The sequence below is a fragment of the Hibiscus syriacus genome, unplaced genomic scaffold (assembly GCF_006381635.1).
Source record: "Hibiscus syriacus cultivar Baekdansim isolate YM2019G1 unplaced genomic scaffold, ASM638163v2 tig00012476_pilon, whole genome shotgun sequence".
NCBI lineage: Eukaryota > Viridiplantae > Streptophyta > Magnoliopsida > Malvales > Malvaceae > Hibiscus > Hibiscus syriacus.
Window position 1 is genome coordinate 167,849 of NW_024062279.1, and position 16,654 is coordinate 184,502.

A 16,654-nucleotide genomic window follows, 5' to 3' on the forward strand; every position below is an offset into this window, starting at 1 on the left:
TTCGATACGATAAATATCACAGTATGAGAGGTTACAGAAGCTGAGGTCACCTTTTAAGAGTGATTACGTGAACAAACCGAACTAAACCCTAATTCAATCAATATTCAAAGAGCAATTCTCATGTATTTATATGTCATAAGAAACTTATCAAGCATTTCGATTGTCAAAACATAAACATATGTATCTAAAGATAACATTTTGATGCTTCCTAACTCTGATAAAAATGTTCATGTAAAGGGAACAATGGTGTGGGGATCGATCTTTTTGTTTTGAGAAAGATCGGACCGTAAACAAGCCTAACAGACTCTGAAAATTGGATGGGTCGACATGGTTTCCCCTAATGTAACTGAGGTCTTTGAGGGTTCTTCAGTGATTATTCGAAAGCAAAAGTGTAAGGGTTTTGCTAAAGTTTTCAAGGTATTTGCCATGGGCTTATTCGAGATGGAAGAGACGGCCATACAAGGGTTATACGAACATAGATGATCAGAGCCTGCCATGATAACAAAATTAAGCCCTCCTATTTTTTGAAAACTTCTGCATAAAATAATAATGTGTAGGTTCATGACCTTGATAAAAAGAATAGGGATCGAGGCCGGTGCTTCTCTTATCTATTAACTTGAAGTGTGGGCTTCGGTGCTGCCGCTGCCGGTAGGAGGGGCAAAACACTGAGTAGACTGTTGTGTGATTGAATGAGGAATGGCTGTACCTTTAGGAAAACCCGAACCAACTGATTCACTCAACGAGCTCACCGATGATGACATTATCGTGGGTGCAGGGTCCTTGATGGATCCAGAAAGAAGTTCTGGTCGTAAATTCAAAGAGGAGGATGAAGGAGCTAGGGTACCAATCATTGATCCCAAGGGATAGGGTACAGGCATATCGGAAACGGAAGACGTTGATGGACTGTAACTTAGTTTTTCCATAGGATGATCAAATTTGCAAGCAGGTCCGAACTTGCATACTCCTCGTCGTGAAAAATGAGTACAAGTTGGTTCCCCCTGATACCATTTAAGAAAAACAACAAATAATCAAATGAACAACAACTAACCGGGAAAAGACTCAAGTTATTTTATGCGTGATTAACATCAATAGGTCCTATCATAAATACATATCGCACACATAATGTACTAAATCGAAACCATATCATAAAACATTAAAAGACATTCATGTAACCGGACTATACCACCGAGTCTAAATATCAACTAGCTCGTTAAAAAGTTTGGCAGAATGACATCAAGAAAGAAACTCCAATTCAATGCACCGAATGCACTGATATCGTCTAATACATTGTTTGTTAAACATAGATAATATTCAGAACATGGCATTTTACAACCAACTTATTACAGAAACATTATCGAGTTGTTGCTAAAACAATTTGAGCAAAGAAAAAGCAAATTCATGCCGACCAGACTAGGACATTTTACGACCAGGTTTTTTATAGGACATATTTTTAAATCTAATCTTGTATAAAGCATCACATTTATAGTACATTTCATGAAATTCTTACCGGACGTAGAGGAAGACCAAGAGGGCAAAGGATGACATCTCCTTTTGGTGCAATCACTTCAGGTGGATGATGATATCTACAGGAGGATCCGTATTTACAATCACCCGTTTTCATATAATACCGACATTCAGGTTGGCCGGGTCTCTCGGGAAATTGCTGCTCCTCCAGATTACTTCTTGAAGGTCCAACACTATATGTTACAGATTGATAAGACCCAGTATAGGCAGGCGCTGAAGGGGATAATGGTTTTCCCCGGAAAATTGAGCTAGGTCCAACAGTGGTTTGAGAACCAGAAGAAACAGGTCCCTGCATCAAGTGCATTACAAACCTTAAAAATAAAAATTAATCAAGTGTAGTTACTATTGAGGTTAACTGAATAAGGTTTAAATTGTCCTACCGGGTAGGGATTCCAACTCGGAAAAGGAACCATGCCCGGGGAAAGTAGAAAAGGACCATAGGGGCCTTGCACATATGAGCCTGGCATTAGGGGAGGTCTAGTCATTAAAACTCCATATTGTTGAGAGGAAGGGCCGGATGGTGACTGCACCGTGGAATACAATGTAGGCGCAGGAACTGGTGAAGGCACAGATGGAACTCGAGGAGCAGGAGACAGTGACTGAACCTGCACAGCAGGTGGTGCAGGATGATTGAACTTACATGTAGCACCGAACTTACACCGCCCCGTCTTCACATAGTAAGAACACTCCTTTTCGCCCTGTTTTGCAGTATTCTTCAACTATTAATCAAAACTTAAGAATGCACATAAAAAAACTTAGGCGTTAATGTCGAGTGATACAAACCGAACGTAAAGGATATCCATAATAATTTAGTGGAACGTGGATAGCAGAACCACCTCCCTCCTTCGGATGATGGTACTTGCAGGAAGAACCAAATCTGCAAGACCCCATCCTCATATAATACTGCAAATCAATAAAGAGAAAAGAGCCATAATCAAACTACAGAGAAACCATTCACCAAAAGTACACGACCCTAACTCAATATCCTTCAAACTTAAATCAAAGTAGCATCAAGTTATCTAAGCAATGCACATTGTTGATATTGTACGATTTCGGCATACATATCTCAGATTTATCAAAAGCTTAACAAAGAATCTCATCAGAAGTACCTGACAAACCGGCTGGTTGACTCTCTCCGGATACTCCCCTACATCACCTCTTCCAGCTCTCATAACCTAAGGCAGTCAATTAATGTCACTGACTTCGCTTTTTGCTCACCGATCAAAACAAACGATCATCGAAAATCAAGATTACCAATTTCACTGGATCTCATATGAATAAACCAAAATCTATGATATTTTACCCTAAAATTCAAATTCAAAACCCCATCATTCTAAAGACCATGATCAAGCAAAAAAACCAATCAAAACCCTTCAAGGAAACATTGAGACAGATCAAAAGCAAAGAACAATTCAATCAAATTACGATAAATTTACCATAGCACGGTCACGTGGATGATTGAACCGACACCTAGAGCCGTAGCCACAAAACCCGGTCCTCAAATAGTAAATACAATCAACTTCGTTGGGTCTCTCTGGGTATGATTCCGGTTCAACCCCTAATTCCAACCGCCAACCCGGCTCTACATTACAAACAAAAAACCAGCATCACATCCCACATTACACAAAAACAAACCCCCAAATCAAAAGTCGGGATCTTCTTTTACCTTCAAGCCCTGTTTCGGGTCCCGGAGCTGACCATTTCGGTTCCGGATCGGACTCAGGGCCCCGCTCCATTAAACGTACGGAGAATTAACCCTAAGTGTAATACGATCAAATGGGTATCCGTATATTCTTCTCTAAACTACAAATAAGCAAAAAAGAAACAGAAAAAAAAAACAGAAACTTTCTCTCTCATTTTTTCATTACTTCCTTAAATACGACGAAAACAGACACACACACAGAGACGATGTTTTGTCTGTTATTCTTTTGAGGGTTGGTTTGGTTCTCTGTCTCTCTCTCTCTCTTCACTTTTTCTCTCACTGCTTCAGTTTCTCAAACTCTTCTTGTTTGATTTTGAGATTTCTGTTAGTACGAGATTCTTAATGGATCGGTATATATACGCGCCAAATAGAGGGAAAAGATTACCATAATAAAAAAGGTTAATTACTTTAATCAAGTGAGATTCTCTAATTATATTTAATGACAAAGTATTGAAAGTGACAAATATATCCTCTGCAATAAAGAGGTTTGTTGGAACGTGGGGTGGGCGTGAGCGCGTCACAAGGGTAATACTAAAATTTATGGTCTATTAATATTTGGGTAAACTACGTATTTAATCACTCCATTATTGTGTGGTTCTATTTTGGTCAAAATTTATTTTTAAAATTATATTTAAAAGTTACGCTTTGGTTCTCTTTTGGTCATCCATCATTAAAAACAAATAAAATTGTTGATATGATAATATTTTTATTTTTCAATGATGATGTGACATTATCTCATGGTGACACATCGACTTTACAATTAATTTTTTAACGGTGACAGACTAAAATAGAACCAAAGCGTAATGTTACGTATGATTTTGAAAAAAAGAAATAGTTAGGTGAGCAAAACAAAACTACAAGAATATGTAAGTGACTAAATACATATTTTATCATAATATTTTCCTCTCAATTTAAAAAAATAATTTATAAAATTTATCAATATTTTAATAGTTATAGGTGATTATAATACAATATTTATTCAAAATATTTCTTAACAGTTAATTACGCGCACATGTTTGCTTTGTTAATAAGATTATTACTAAATATATAGTTGTTGGCTTTTCTCAAAACAAAATCAACCAACATTATTTATTTTGTTTAATTGTTTAACTAAATTGGAATTTAGTTTAATTTTAAATAGATACAACTTAACTCTTAGAGCTTTATTTATTTTTATTACATTTGAATTTTAATCTTTATTTTTTAAAATCAATTTATTATGATTTTAACAGAAATGATAATTATTTTTTTATAAAAAAATATTAATGTGACAATTCATGTGATAATCCATGTATACTTTATTACTGACTAGATATTATTTTATGAACGTGACAACATACATCACTTTATAGTATATTCTAATAAATTATTTTCTAAAATTAATTAATTTTATATTTTTTAAATTATTATTTAAATTGGTATTGTAACACGTCAATACAAAGTTTATCATGTGAATTGTCACATTAATTTTATAAAATTTAACAATATAATCATAATTTTATTAAAAATATAAATTTAAGTAAACAAGATTGAATGTTAAATTAACAAAAAGATAAATATTATCATTAAGCTTTTTAAATATGCCTTAGACGCGGTAGATTTATTTTTTAAACCCTATTTTGTGTGGGCCTAATTTGACATAGCAAAAATCTTTATTTAGAAGTATTCACTGTCTAAAATTATTATATCTTTTATCAATTAAATTTTAATTTAATTGATATTTATTGTTGTTATAATATTTAATAAAACATAAATGAAGTTCACATTATTCTGCAATTTATTAATTTACAGAGAGATGTGAGTAATCTAAATATACATTGTATATATAAGAAAAGAAACATTATCTTTTTATACAAATACAATGATGATGGTAACACTCCATTTGATCAAATATACAATAGATATCGCACACTATATGATTATGTGATACAAATATAATATCAAAGTATAATTAAAAAAAACAACACAAAATAATAACTCATCAAGTGGTCTTATTAATAAAAGGGAATAATATTTTTACTAGAGGTTTGAGATTCTAGCAGTTTCATCTGTTGGATGTGTGTTGTTAATTGGTTCAATTTTTTAAAATAAATACTACGTTATAATCATCACATGCTAATAAAGAAAACAAAAACACTATTTACAGACAAAATACTAATTTATAAAAAAATATAAATATAAAATAAATTATTATCTTATATACTAAGAGTAAAAAGAAAACACTTCACAAAAATAAAATTATAATATAATCACATTTTCTACTATGAATTCAGAAATAAAATGTTAAGGTTTAGAGTTTAAAATTAAAATTTAGAATTTATGTTTTAATTATAACATTGATTAATAATAATATATTAATTAAAATTGAAGGTATAAGATATTGTAAATGTTAGGATCTAGATTCAAACCTTATATTTTACATTTCATATTTCCAAGTATTTTCTATCAATTAGGTGACTATAATTTACATAGTTTACTCTTAAAAAACGATAAAAATAACACAAATTATCTATATGTATAAATATAAATATAAATAAATGTTAGTATGTAAAAGTTATGTAAATATAACAATTTATTAGTTCTGCAATCATGAAAAATAATATGTTATAAAAAATATAATATTTTAGGTTGTATATAATTTAATATGTGATATTTTTTTATATATTTTCGACTGTAATTTTTATAATATTTTTAGTTTACAACTAAAAATATTATATTTATTCATCACATTTTCGTCGCGCATATTTTTTTCATTTTTTATTCTTAAATTATATTGCATCTCTTTATAATTTAACTAAATATTATGATGGATGAAGAAATATTAGATATAATCGTATTTTTTAAAAAAAAACATTTTTTATATAATTTAAGTATTTTATATTTTATATTGTTGATCTAATTTCACATCCTTTAAAATTTTATAATTTCACACTTTTTAATTTTAGTATGATTTTTTTAAATTTCACACTCTTAACATAATTAAGAGTGTAAAATTATATTAAAAATTATGATGAAATATATGAAAACTGTCAATAATATAATAATAAGTTAAATTATATTAAAAGAGCACGAATCACAAATTTGTGATGAATCGAATTTTGTGGATGCTATTCTAATGATTCAAAAGCGAGAACCAAAATATTGTCTAAAATAACCTCTATTAAAGTCAGTAGGCTTATTTTGGTTGCATTACGATGATATTGAGGGTTTGGAGTTTACTGGAGTTTCTAGTTGCCGACAATGAGCTTGAGCATTAACGACCATGCTAATTGATGTTTTAACAGTCGAGATGAAGCTATAGCAGTTGAGTTTCGACCTAGTAAAGACTTATTTGATGTTTTAGAGGGGTAAAATTAAATATTAATTTTTTTATTAACGTTGCAACTATGTCAATTTAACAGGAACGATGACAGAGTAACCAATTTGTTATAAATCGATAATATTATTGATCAATTTGTTACTCTTGAAATTTCAGTGGGAGAAAACGAAATTTACTCAAATATTAATTACCATTGGTGTAGTTTAGCCTTAAAAGAACACACACAAAATTTTAAATATTGAAACTAAAATTCTAAACTAGCAACTAGATAGAATTAAGTAAGTCTTAATGTAAGTTAAAGCATAACTAATTTATTACAAAAAGTGTAGTTTTATGCGACTTTTAAGTTACAATTTTATTTTATATTTTAAATTAGAAAACAAACATATTTTCCAATAAAAAGTTGAAAATAGACAACTAAGAATCTAACTCCACTACAAATTTAAATATTTTGCAGATGAATAAGGTTCAAACAAATCATAATTTCATAAATAATAAAAATAAAATTATGGTAAAGTACAAAGATGGTTACTAAACTATACTTAAATGGTTTTTTGGTCACTGAAGTTTTAGAAGTTATAAAATAATCATTAAATTTATCGAACTATTATAAAATAATCATTTTATATTATTAAATAATGATAAATTTTGATAAGTTTAATGATTATTTTATAATATTTTGATAATTTTAATGTTCATTTATACTAATTTGATAGAATTTAATGACGATTTTGTAATCATTGAGAACTATAATGACCATTTTATAATTTTTAAAATAAAATGACTAAAAAGATAATATCAGTATAGTGTAGTGATCATTTGTTTATTTTATCCTAATAATAATACTAAACCGACGGACCAATAAAAGAGGGTTTTGTATTAAGTCTTTTCAATAGAAGTTGCATTTTTTCTTTTTAAAGTTTCGCGGTTATATCCCCAAATTCTCCCATTTTTTCTTCTTTATCTCAGTGCCTATTCAATCTTCAAATTCCAATCAAAAACCTCAAAAGTTAAGGGAAATAATAGAGAAAAAAAATTATTGCTCATCGGAGAAGAAGCTCGCGTTTTACTTGATCACTTCTTCATCTTCTTCATATATATGTGTTTCCTCAATGTTCTCGATCGGTACTCGGTAAGCTTTTTCGTTTCCGTTTTTGAAATTATTTTTATTTACTTCGATTTCTTCTTCTAGATTCGGTTTTCTAAAGAAACAATTTCTTTTTTTCTTTTTAGTTTTTTTAGGTTTAATTGAAGCAATTGGACAGTGAATTGAGTGAGTTTTTTTTTCTGTGCTACTAGTGAACAATTTTGTTTTTGAACTGCTAATTTGTTTCCTTTGCAGTGTTTTTTTTCTTTCGCTTTCTCGGCAACCTCTGAGCCAAACATCACTTAATCGCGGTGGTGCTTTGATTAAGTAAACATAGCTGACCTGATCTCTGGAACTTTATTCTTCTGCAATTTTATTGTTTATTGATTTTGACTTTCGTAGATTATGGATTCTTCGTTTTTGACAAAGCTTGATTTTTTTCCTGAGCTTTTTTTTATAGCTAGAAATGAAATTTTTGTGATGTTAAATTTGAAATTCATATTGAATATTTTATTTAAGATCTTTCCTTTTTATTCTTTATTTTTATGGAGAAAAATGATTGACATGAACTACGTTTCTTGATTCTGGAAATTGATTCAGTAATTAGTTGTTTTGATTTTTTACTATGTTACAGGTAGTTGAGGAAGCCCCGCATGGCTCCGTCTAGGAAATCTAAAAGTGTAAATAAGAAGTTTTCTTATGTTAATGAAGTTGCTTCTAGTAAAGATGGAGATACTAGTTCTAAGAGAAGTGGGAAACGGGTGAGTTCTTGATTAGTTTTTCAAATATTTTTTTGATGCATTCATCTCTTTATTTTCTGTTCTTTCATTTCGTTAGGTTAAATGGGTTAAGATTTTTTTGCTCATTCTTCTTTTTCTTTGATTACATTTTTATTATTTACTGTTCTTGGAGTTGTTTTCTTTGAGATTGTGTTTAATCAGTTTTGGATTTAGTTTATTTATTCCTGGTCGACCTTGATGAGTTTCCACCTTTTATGTGTTTAGATTTAAGCTCATTTGGTAGCAAGGTATCAAACTTTAAATTAGTGTTGAGTACAAAGAGGGTTTGACTAAGTTGTTGTGTTAAGATGTAATCAAGTGTGAACTATGAAGTATTGTTCGTAAAAGAATCAACCACTTACCGGAAATTTAAGAGTTGCCACTTGAGGTTTGCAATTCAAAATTTCCTTTGTCTAGTGTCTATAGATCTGTTACACCATTGCTAGATGGGATATAGAAAATCAGAGAATAACCATAACACTCTAACCAAGTGTCAATGGTAAAATAAAAGGAAGAGGCTTCCTTTGCATGTCAATAAATTTCTTTAATATTTTTTTGATATCTTTCTACACTTCATAAAAAAAGACCTGTGAAAATTTTAATCTGGTATAATTTTTTTTTATAATGCTAATGTCTTATGTGCAGAAAAGGAACTTATCTGACATGTTGGGGCCTCAATGGACCAAGGAAGAGCTTGAGCGTTTCTATGAAGCATATCGTAAGTATGGAAAAGATTGGAAGAAGGTTAGTTGTGATAGTTTACTGAGTATCTTTATTGTTTGCTGACTTGTGATTAAACTTTGTTTAGATGGCACACGTTCTAGGTATTGCTACTCTAATTTTCTATATATATATATAAAATTAAAAAATCTACTTTAATATAGTTTTTTTATGGTCATGTAGTTGTGATATCTGGCTTTTGGTTGTTGTGATAGTTTACTGAGTATCTTTATTGTTTGTTGACTTGTGATTAAACTTTGGTTAGATGGCACACGTTCTAGGTATTGCTACTCTAATTTTTATATATATATTTATAAAATTAAAAAATCTACTTTAATATAGTTTCTTTTATGGTCATGTAGTTGGGATATCTGGCTTTTGGTTGTTGTGGTTTTACCATTTCCGCTTTTGCTTCTTTTGGTTTTCTAGGTTGCTACTATGATACACAATCGATCCATGGAAATGGTTGAGGCACTTTACACTATGAACAGGGTAAGCATGGTTTTAGTATCATAATACTCTATATTTTTCTTTATTTCGTGGTACTTCTTTGCCTTATTCCTGTACTCTTTCAACAATATTTTTTTCTTTCCCTTCTTAGCTTTCAAGTACAAGACATTTGAGTTGCATTAACTTTTCCATGTTGCCATCTAGCCGATCAATAAGCTTTCTCTTCTGACTTAAATACTGAAATTACACGTCATATTTGACACTTTTTTTTCTTAAATATTATTGTTATCTACTAATGAAGGAATGCTATTTTCATCTTAATCATGTGTGACTGACAATATCATGAAGGTGCTTGGATGTTTTTATGTTAAACTCAAGAACAGAAATTATACCATATTTTCAGGCCTACTTATCACTTCCTGAGGGCACAGCTTCGGTGGTTGGACTGATAGCAATGATGACTGATCATTATTCTGTTATGGTGAGTGTCTAATTTATCTTGTGTGATTATTTATAATTTGCATGGACCTGAGGTATTTTGACTAGATTTGGACTTATACTCTGCAACTTTTATTATTTAGTCCTCTGTATGTCACCTTTGTGACATTGGTATATTTTCTTATTGCCCAAAGGTATACTTGTCCAGCTCTTTAGTTGACTGGATTGTACTTTATGATCTGGTGTTTTGGATTCTATTAATGGAGAATGGATGCATCTAGGAAATGCAACCGATTATGGAATTGAAGTTGGGAAATATAATATTTTTAAAGTAAAATATTTTTGGTATGGCTTTTATGGAACTGAAGTTACTGGATTGTGAGATGGCAGGGAGGAAGTGACAGTGAACAAGAAAGCAATGAGGGCATGGGAGTTTCTCTGAAACCTCAGAAGCGTAGCAGGGGAAAACTTCGAGACCAACCTTCTAAAAGTTTAGAAAAGCCGCTTCTAGATCTATTGAAATTTCATTCATCTGCATCAAGTTGCATGTCATTGTTAAAGAGACGTTCTGGTAAGATCTCTCTCACTCTCTTCCTAGTCTTCCTATGTTATTGTTGAGGCCGTATTTGCATTTTGGATCTTAGAAGAAGAAATAAGGCTAGTGTAATAAAGGTCTATTTTTTCGGCAATGGATATGATGCTTTGAAATTTAAGCTCTTAACATTAGACTGCTGTACTTGTTTCTCACTAGTAGTCTTTTCTTGTTTTCTTCAATCAATTCAGAAAGTAGGCCCCGTGCTGTTGGAAAAAGGACTCCCCGTGTTCCTATTTCTTTTTCTCATGACAAAAGCAAAGGGGAAAGGTATTTTTCACCTATTCGGCAAGGAATGAAACTAAAGGCAGATTCTGTTGATGATGATGTTGCTCATGAGGTAGCACTAGCATTGACTGAAGCATCACAAAGAGGTGGCTCTCCCCAAGTTTCTCGGACACCAAATAGAAAAGCAGAGACACCATCACCTGCCATCAACAGTGATAGGATGGTAATATATTTTATTTGATGTTCCCAATGCTTCCTCGCTACTCTCGTACATATTGATGTTAATTGATTTCTTCCTTCAGAATGCTGATTCAGAAACTACTAGTGCCAAGATTCATGGTAGTGAAGTGGATGAGGATGCTTGTGAATTAAGCTTAGGAAGCACTGAAGCAGATAATGCAGATTATGCTAGAGAAAAAAACTATTCAAGGAATAGAAGGCACCGATACTGTTGAAGTTCAACAGAAGGTAAAAGATACCTTAGAAGGAAGCCAGAGGTTGAGGAAAGTGTAAACAACATTTGGAAGACACAAAAGAAGCCTGTAGTGGGACGGAAGAAGGACATCAATTATGTGAGTTCAAGGGAAAGTTCAATGCTGAGGTTGCGGATGCTAAAACTTCTAGAACCTTGATTAAGGGTTCACGGAAAAGAAGTAAAAAGGTGTTGTTTGAAGGTATGATAGTTTTTGCCTGTAAGAAGAGTATTATTTCCCTGTTTTCAATTCCTTTTCTTTTTCCTTCCTTGTTATGACTTTTATCTGAAACGCTACTTTATCAAAGGTAATTGGTAATCCAATGATGTTGAATACATTATCTTTTGGTTATTGCTTATTTGTTTTAATTATGGTTATGCTTCTTGTACCTATGTTATCTGGAGATTGAATGTTGGCTTGTTTCTCTCAGAAAAATATTTTTCTCGGTCTGTTTCCTAGACAACAATTTTGTACAATCTACACCCAGATCCACATTGATTTCCTTGCAACATTCAAAGACAATTTTTCCAAAATCTTGTTAGACTATTAATCATAAATGATCATTTTTTCCCAGCTTCTCATTGTGAATTTATTTGAGTGTGCTTTGACTTTAACCTTACTGTTTATTTTAATCTTTGAAACTCTGTCTTGTGTCATGAATTGTGTTTGACTCTTATTTTATTTATATTGTAGTTGAAGACACTTCCTTTGATGCCCTGCAAACTCTAGCAGATCTGTCCTTGATGATGCCAGAGACTGCTCCTGACACTAGTAAGATACAGACCATTAAATAGAAACTATTAAATAATGGGCCTTGTTAGATGCATACATGGCTTGTTAAAGAATTGTCTATCTTGTAGTTTGGCCAAACAACTGACAATTAATGCATCTAACGAAACACCAAGCTATTAGATTGAATTTACAGCGTGTTGCCTTGTTCCATTATTTCTATGCACGTGACAACCTCTATAGCTAACAGCTAGATAATACCAAGTTTGCAAGTTGTCTATTTAGTAATTCTGAGTTGCTACGTTGTTTTTGCCAGATTCAGCTTTCTGTCATAATTTATAGATCTGAGTTGAAGTGAGTAATGAGTAATGTGATTAAACAATACCTGCAAGAGAAATGTTAGAACTTAGAAGATTTGAGTGGTCAAGATATTTTGGGCCATTATAAGCAGTATCTTGTGCCCAAACATATTTTTTCTTCCAGGATTATAGGCATGACTCAAGTAAGATTTTCAATGGCATTTTCATTCTCCAGATAATCTTTTCATTGAAGTGCAAGCTTGTGATCTTAGAAAAAATATAAAAACCTATTCAAATTTTGAACATAAGAATTCCATTTGTTCTTTCTAGCTTGAACTACCACCATAAGTCTCTTCTTGATGACTCAAACTTTTGAATATCTATTTGTTTGGATGTGTTTATGTAATGTGCCATATCCCACCTATTTCTTTTTCCACGTCAGAGTCATCTGTGCAGTTTAAGGAAGACAAAAATGAAGTTGAGAAGACTAAACTGAAAGGAAATCATCCTGTTCCTGGAGCGAAAGGCAATGCCTCCAAAACATCTAGGCATGGAAAAAAATTTGGTCACGATGTTCATGCTATTCCAGAAGCAAAGGAGGAAACACATCTGGGTAATGTTGGATTGCAAAAAAGACGACAGAAACCCTCACCCTATAAAGTAAGAGTTGATGCTATCTGTTTGGTTGTTTTATTTTTGTAGATAAATACTTTATTTTTTTATTGGTTTGTTTGGAAAGAAAATTCCATTGGGTTTATAACATGAAACAATGACCATATGCAATTTGCACTCTACTCTAGTCGCAGATTCCAAATATGAAAATGATGATGATTCTCAGTTGGGTGAATCTCCAAACATCGAGGTTTGTATTTTCACTTGTTCAGCTTCAAAGAGTTAAGATGGATCACAAACAAGTTCTAAATGTTCAATGTAAAATTTCATTTCAGTTCCCTTATTGATATGATGGAATCGTAATATACTTTTCTTCTACAGAATATTTGATGGGCATTTTACTAATTAGGCCTTCTTACTTCTGAGAGTATGTATATTGAACTGTACAAAGTGGGTGCATGTTTAAACCTCTTGCCTTTTTGTTGTGAGTATATGTGGCGCCTACAGCCTGAGTTTGAATGGAAAACAGAATAAGCAATATAGTAATAAATGTTACAAGAGAATGCTATGAAAGTATTAAATAAGTCTATTACTAAGTGAAGATGAGGGGATTCTTATCAAAAAAAGAAAAAGATTAGGGGATAAATTGGAAAGGAATAGTTCTTTCAACATGGTGCCTGGAGAAACTGAATAAATTGGTAAAGTTTTGAGTTGATGATGGAGACCATTTAGGAAGAATGTCTATTTTAGACCTAAATTTATGAAGTAAGTACATGATCAACTCAGTTTAATTTCAACTGAGCTGTGGGTTTTCCAAGGGCACTCTATGTTGGTAATAGATGTCTAGCCTGTTTAGTAATTGTTCTTTCCTCCCTCTTTCAACCATTGCATTTGAGGTCTTATTTGTAAGTTAAATATCTACCAATTTGTTTGAGTAGAAAAAACATAAATTTATATGCTTTAGCTTCATGTTCTTCCATTCATCACATATTACTGTTTGTTGATATTGCTATTTTTATCTGCATTTTTTAGATTTCCAATGAGGCTAAGAATCTTCTGAGCAAAGGTAAACGGTCTAATAATATTGGGCATCCTAAGCAAGGGAAACCTTTGAGACCTCCAGAGCATGCATCCTCTAGTTCGGATAAGGGAAGGGACTTGAACAATTCAGCTCCATCTACTATACAGGTTTCATCTGTTAACCAGGTCAACCTGCCAACAAAAGTCAGGAGTAAGCGAAAGATGGATGCACAGAAACCAGCAATTAGGAAGGATATACAGTCCTCTGATAATATTGTAAAGGGCAAAACTAGTGTGCCAGTCACGTTATTCCATGACAGAGCACTCAATCTGAAGGTAACACTATTTACTTACAATTACTAGAACCTGAGTTTCTATATATTGGGTTTTTTCTTCATGTTTATGTGTATTCTGTATGACAGGAAAAGCTTTGTAACTTCCTAAATTCATACCTAGCACGGAGATGGTGTATCTTTGAATGGTTCTATAGTACAATTGATTACCCATGGTTTGCTAAACAGGAGTTTGTGGAGTATTTGGATCATGTAGGATTAGGTCATATTCCTAGATTAACTCGTGTTGAATGGGGTGTAATACGAAGGTACAACTTTCTACTTTGGAATGTTTGTAAGGATTTTCATTGTGGTGCTCTACTTATACAATATCATCTTGATCCAGTTCCCTTGGAAAACCGAGGCGATTCTCCGAGCAATTTTTAAAAGAAAGGGAGAAGCTTAATCAATACCGGGAATCGGTTAGGAGGCATTATGCCGAACTCTGTGCTGGAACTGGTGAAGGACTTCCAACTGATTTAGCTCGACCTCTATCGGTTGGACAACGTGTCATTGCCATTCATCCAAAAACTTGGGAGATTCATGATGGAAGTGTGTTAACTGTTGATTATGGTAGATACCGAATTCAGTTTGACAACCCTGAGCTAGGAGGGAATTTGTCATGGTAACTTTTATTTTATAGGGTTGCTTCATATATAGCTGCATGTTATTTCGCTTGACTGCTGATGTAGACTATCATCATTACGCCCTTCAGTCGATGGATTAATGACAGGCTGAGGCTTTGGGAGGTTCCTTGGATCTTTTCTGTCTAAATACACGAGTTGATGTACTTATACCTGTTTGGTTATTTGTGTGTACTATATAATTCTGTGCCTTTTACTAGATTTACTTAGCTTGTTCCCATTTATACTTTTGTCCTTATTTCCTATCAACTTTTATGATTATATGTTTTCTGTTGCAGGATATTGATTGTATGCCTTTAAATCCTTTGGAAATTTGCCTGCTTCCCTTTTGAGACAAAATGATGCCATCTTTGTTGAGAACTACAATGAGCTCAAAATGAATGGGCAGTCAAGAAAAAGATGGAAGAGATCAAATTTGCACAATGTGATAACCTGGAGAATGCTAATAGTCCCTCTCGTACTTCCCCATCAACTTTCGGTGTTGGCAATTTGTCACAGCCAGTTAAGGTAAGTTATTACTGCAAAATAGATCTCATTTCGCCGATATCAAATAAAATCAATTCTAGGTGATTATAAATAAAAAACTTCTATCTAAGGTAATGATAAATTCCTTTGGCCAGGTTGATCACCAAGTCCTAATTTGGAACTTAAAATTGGGCCTACTGAAACTGTTTTATAGTCAACAAGCAATGAATTCACAGCCTTCTGCCCTGTCGCTGGCACAGGCTAGGGAGGCTGATGTTGAAGCTCTTTCTCAGTTGACTCGTGCTCTTGACAAAAAGGTTCCTATTAGCTGTTATGCATTAAACTTATTCCAGTGGCGGATCTTTCTATCTCCCTTTCTATTTTTAAACATGAAGTTCTTATATTCTTGTGCAGTGTATGTTGCATAATTTTAATACTGAGCAGGTTTCAAATCGCGGTCGCGGTCGTGTTTTCGGTTATTCGGATTTACCGTGATTGCGGCCATCGCGGACGCTATTGCGGCCGTCGCGGTAACTCGGATGGCGGCGAAACCGCTATATTGCGGCCGAAATCGCGGTCGCGGACTGTTTTTTAAACCCTGATACTGAGCATATTCTTTTTCCCTCTTTTTTCTACCCTTTTAATAAAATGGTAATTTAACCTCTCTTACCTCCAAAATTGATGATTTTCTGCGATTTTTTGGGCATCAATGCTGTGAGTTTCATTGTTGTGTAATTTCAGTTCCATGTCTATTGTATTTATCTGAGGCGGACAGAGAATCTGTTCAATAATTTTGTTCAGTAATGTGAGAGCAGTGCACTGCGACGTATGAATGATGAGGTGTTAGCATTTGCAGGAGGCTGTGGTGTCTGAACTGCGATGTGAATGGTGAGGTGTTGGAAAACCAGAAAGGTGGAGACAACTACCTAAAGGATTCAGATTCTTTCAAGAAGCAATATGCTGCCGTTCTCTTACAGTTAAATGAAGTCAATGAACAGGCATGAGACGTCGATAAAGTTGTTTTCCTTTAAATCTGTACACTATTGTCATTTACCATTTCATCCTAATTTCTACATGCAGGTTTCTTCCGCTTTGTTTTGCTTGAGGCAACGTAATACATATCAAGGGACCTCCTTGGGTAAGTTGCTGAAGCCCTTGGCTAAAATTGGTGAGCAGGGCTCTCAGTTGAGCTCTTTCGGTCATGCTATGCATCATGTCCAAGAATCTGTATCCCATGACTG

General features: G+C 33.0%; 2 protein-coding genes across 3 annotated transcripts; one reads left to right on the forward strand and one right to left on the reverse strand.

Annotated features, from left to right (window-relative positions):
- Positions 1–102: 102 nt before the first annotated feature.
- LOC120205444 (zinc finger CCCH domain-containing protein 34-like) lies at positions 103–3,493 on the reverse strand. 2 transcript variants are annotated; one of them, XM_039205318.1, is made up of 8 exons: positions 3,191–3,493; positions 2,961–3,106; positions 2,634–2,699; positions 2,308–2,427; positions 1,905–2,222; positions 1,508–1,813; positions 567–998; positions 103–490 (listed from the first exon to the last, which is right to left on the reverse strand). In XM_039205318.1, exons 1-7 carry the CDS (start codon positions 3,258–3,260, stop codon positions 612–614), a joined length of 1,413 nt encoding a protein of 470 aa, XP_039061249.1. In that variant the 5' UTR covers positions 3,261–3,493; the 3' UTR covers positions 103–490; positions 567–611. The 2 variants fall into 2 exon arrangements, with proteins under 2 accessions (XP_039061249.1, XP_039061248.1); XM_039205317.1 differs by having other exon boundaries at positions 103–998; positions 3,191–3,492.
- A 4,792-nt stretch (positions 3,494–8,285) lies between these two features.
- LOC120205430 (protein ALWAYS EARLY 3-like) lies at positions 8,286–16,640 on the forward strand (the record flags this gene model as incomplete). Its single annotated transcript, XM_039205310.1, has 21 exons — positions 8,286–8,393; positions 9,057–9,155; positions 9,561–9,623; positions 9,985–10,062; positions 10,410–10,590; positions 10,803–11,062; positions 11,142–11,278; positions 11,386–11,513; positions 12,006–12,083; positions 12,783–12,953; positions 13,141–13,202; positions 13,985–14,308; positions 14,395–14,573; positions 14,651–14,929; positions 15,020–15,053; positions 15,227–15,236; positions 15,337–15,455; positions 15,569–15,730; positions 15,828–15,904; positions 16,270–16,411; positions 16,494–16,640. Coding segments are annotated over exons 1-21 (2,838 nt in total), but the record flags the coding sequence as incomplete, so codon positions are not given.
- Between the last annotated feature and the right edge of the window lie 14 nt (positions 16,641–16,654).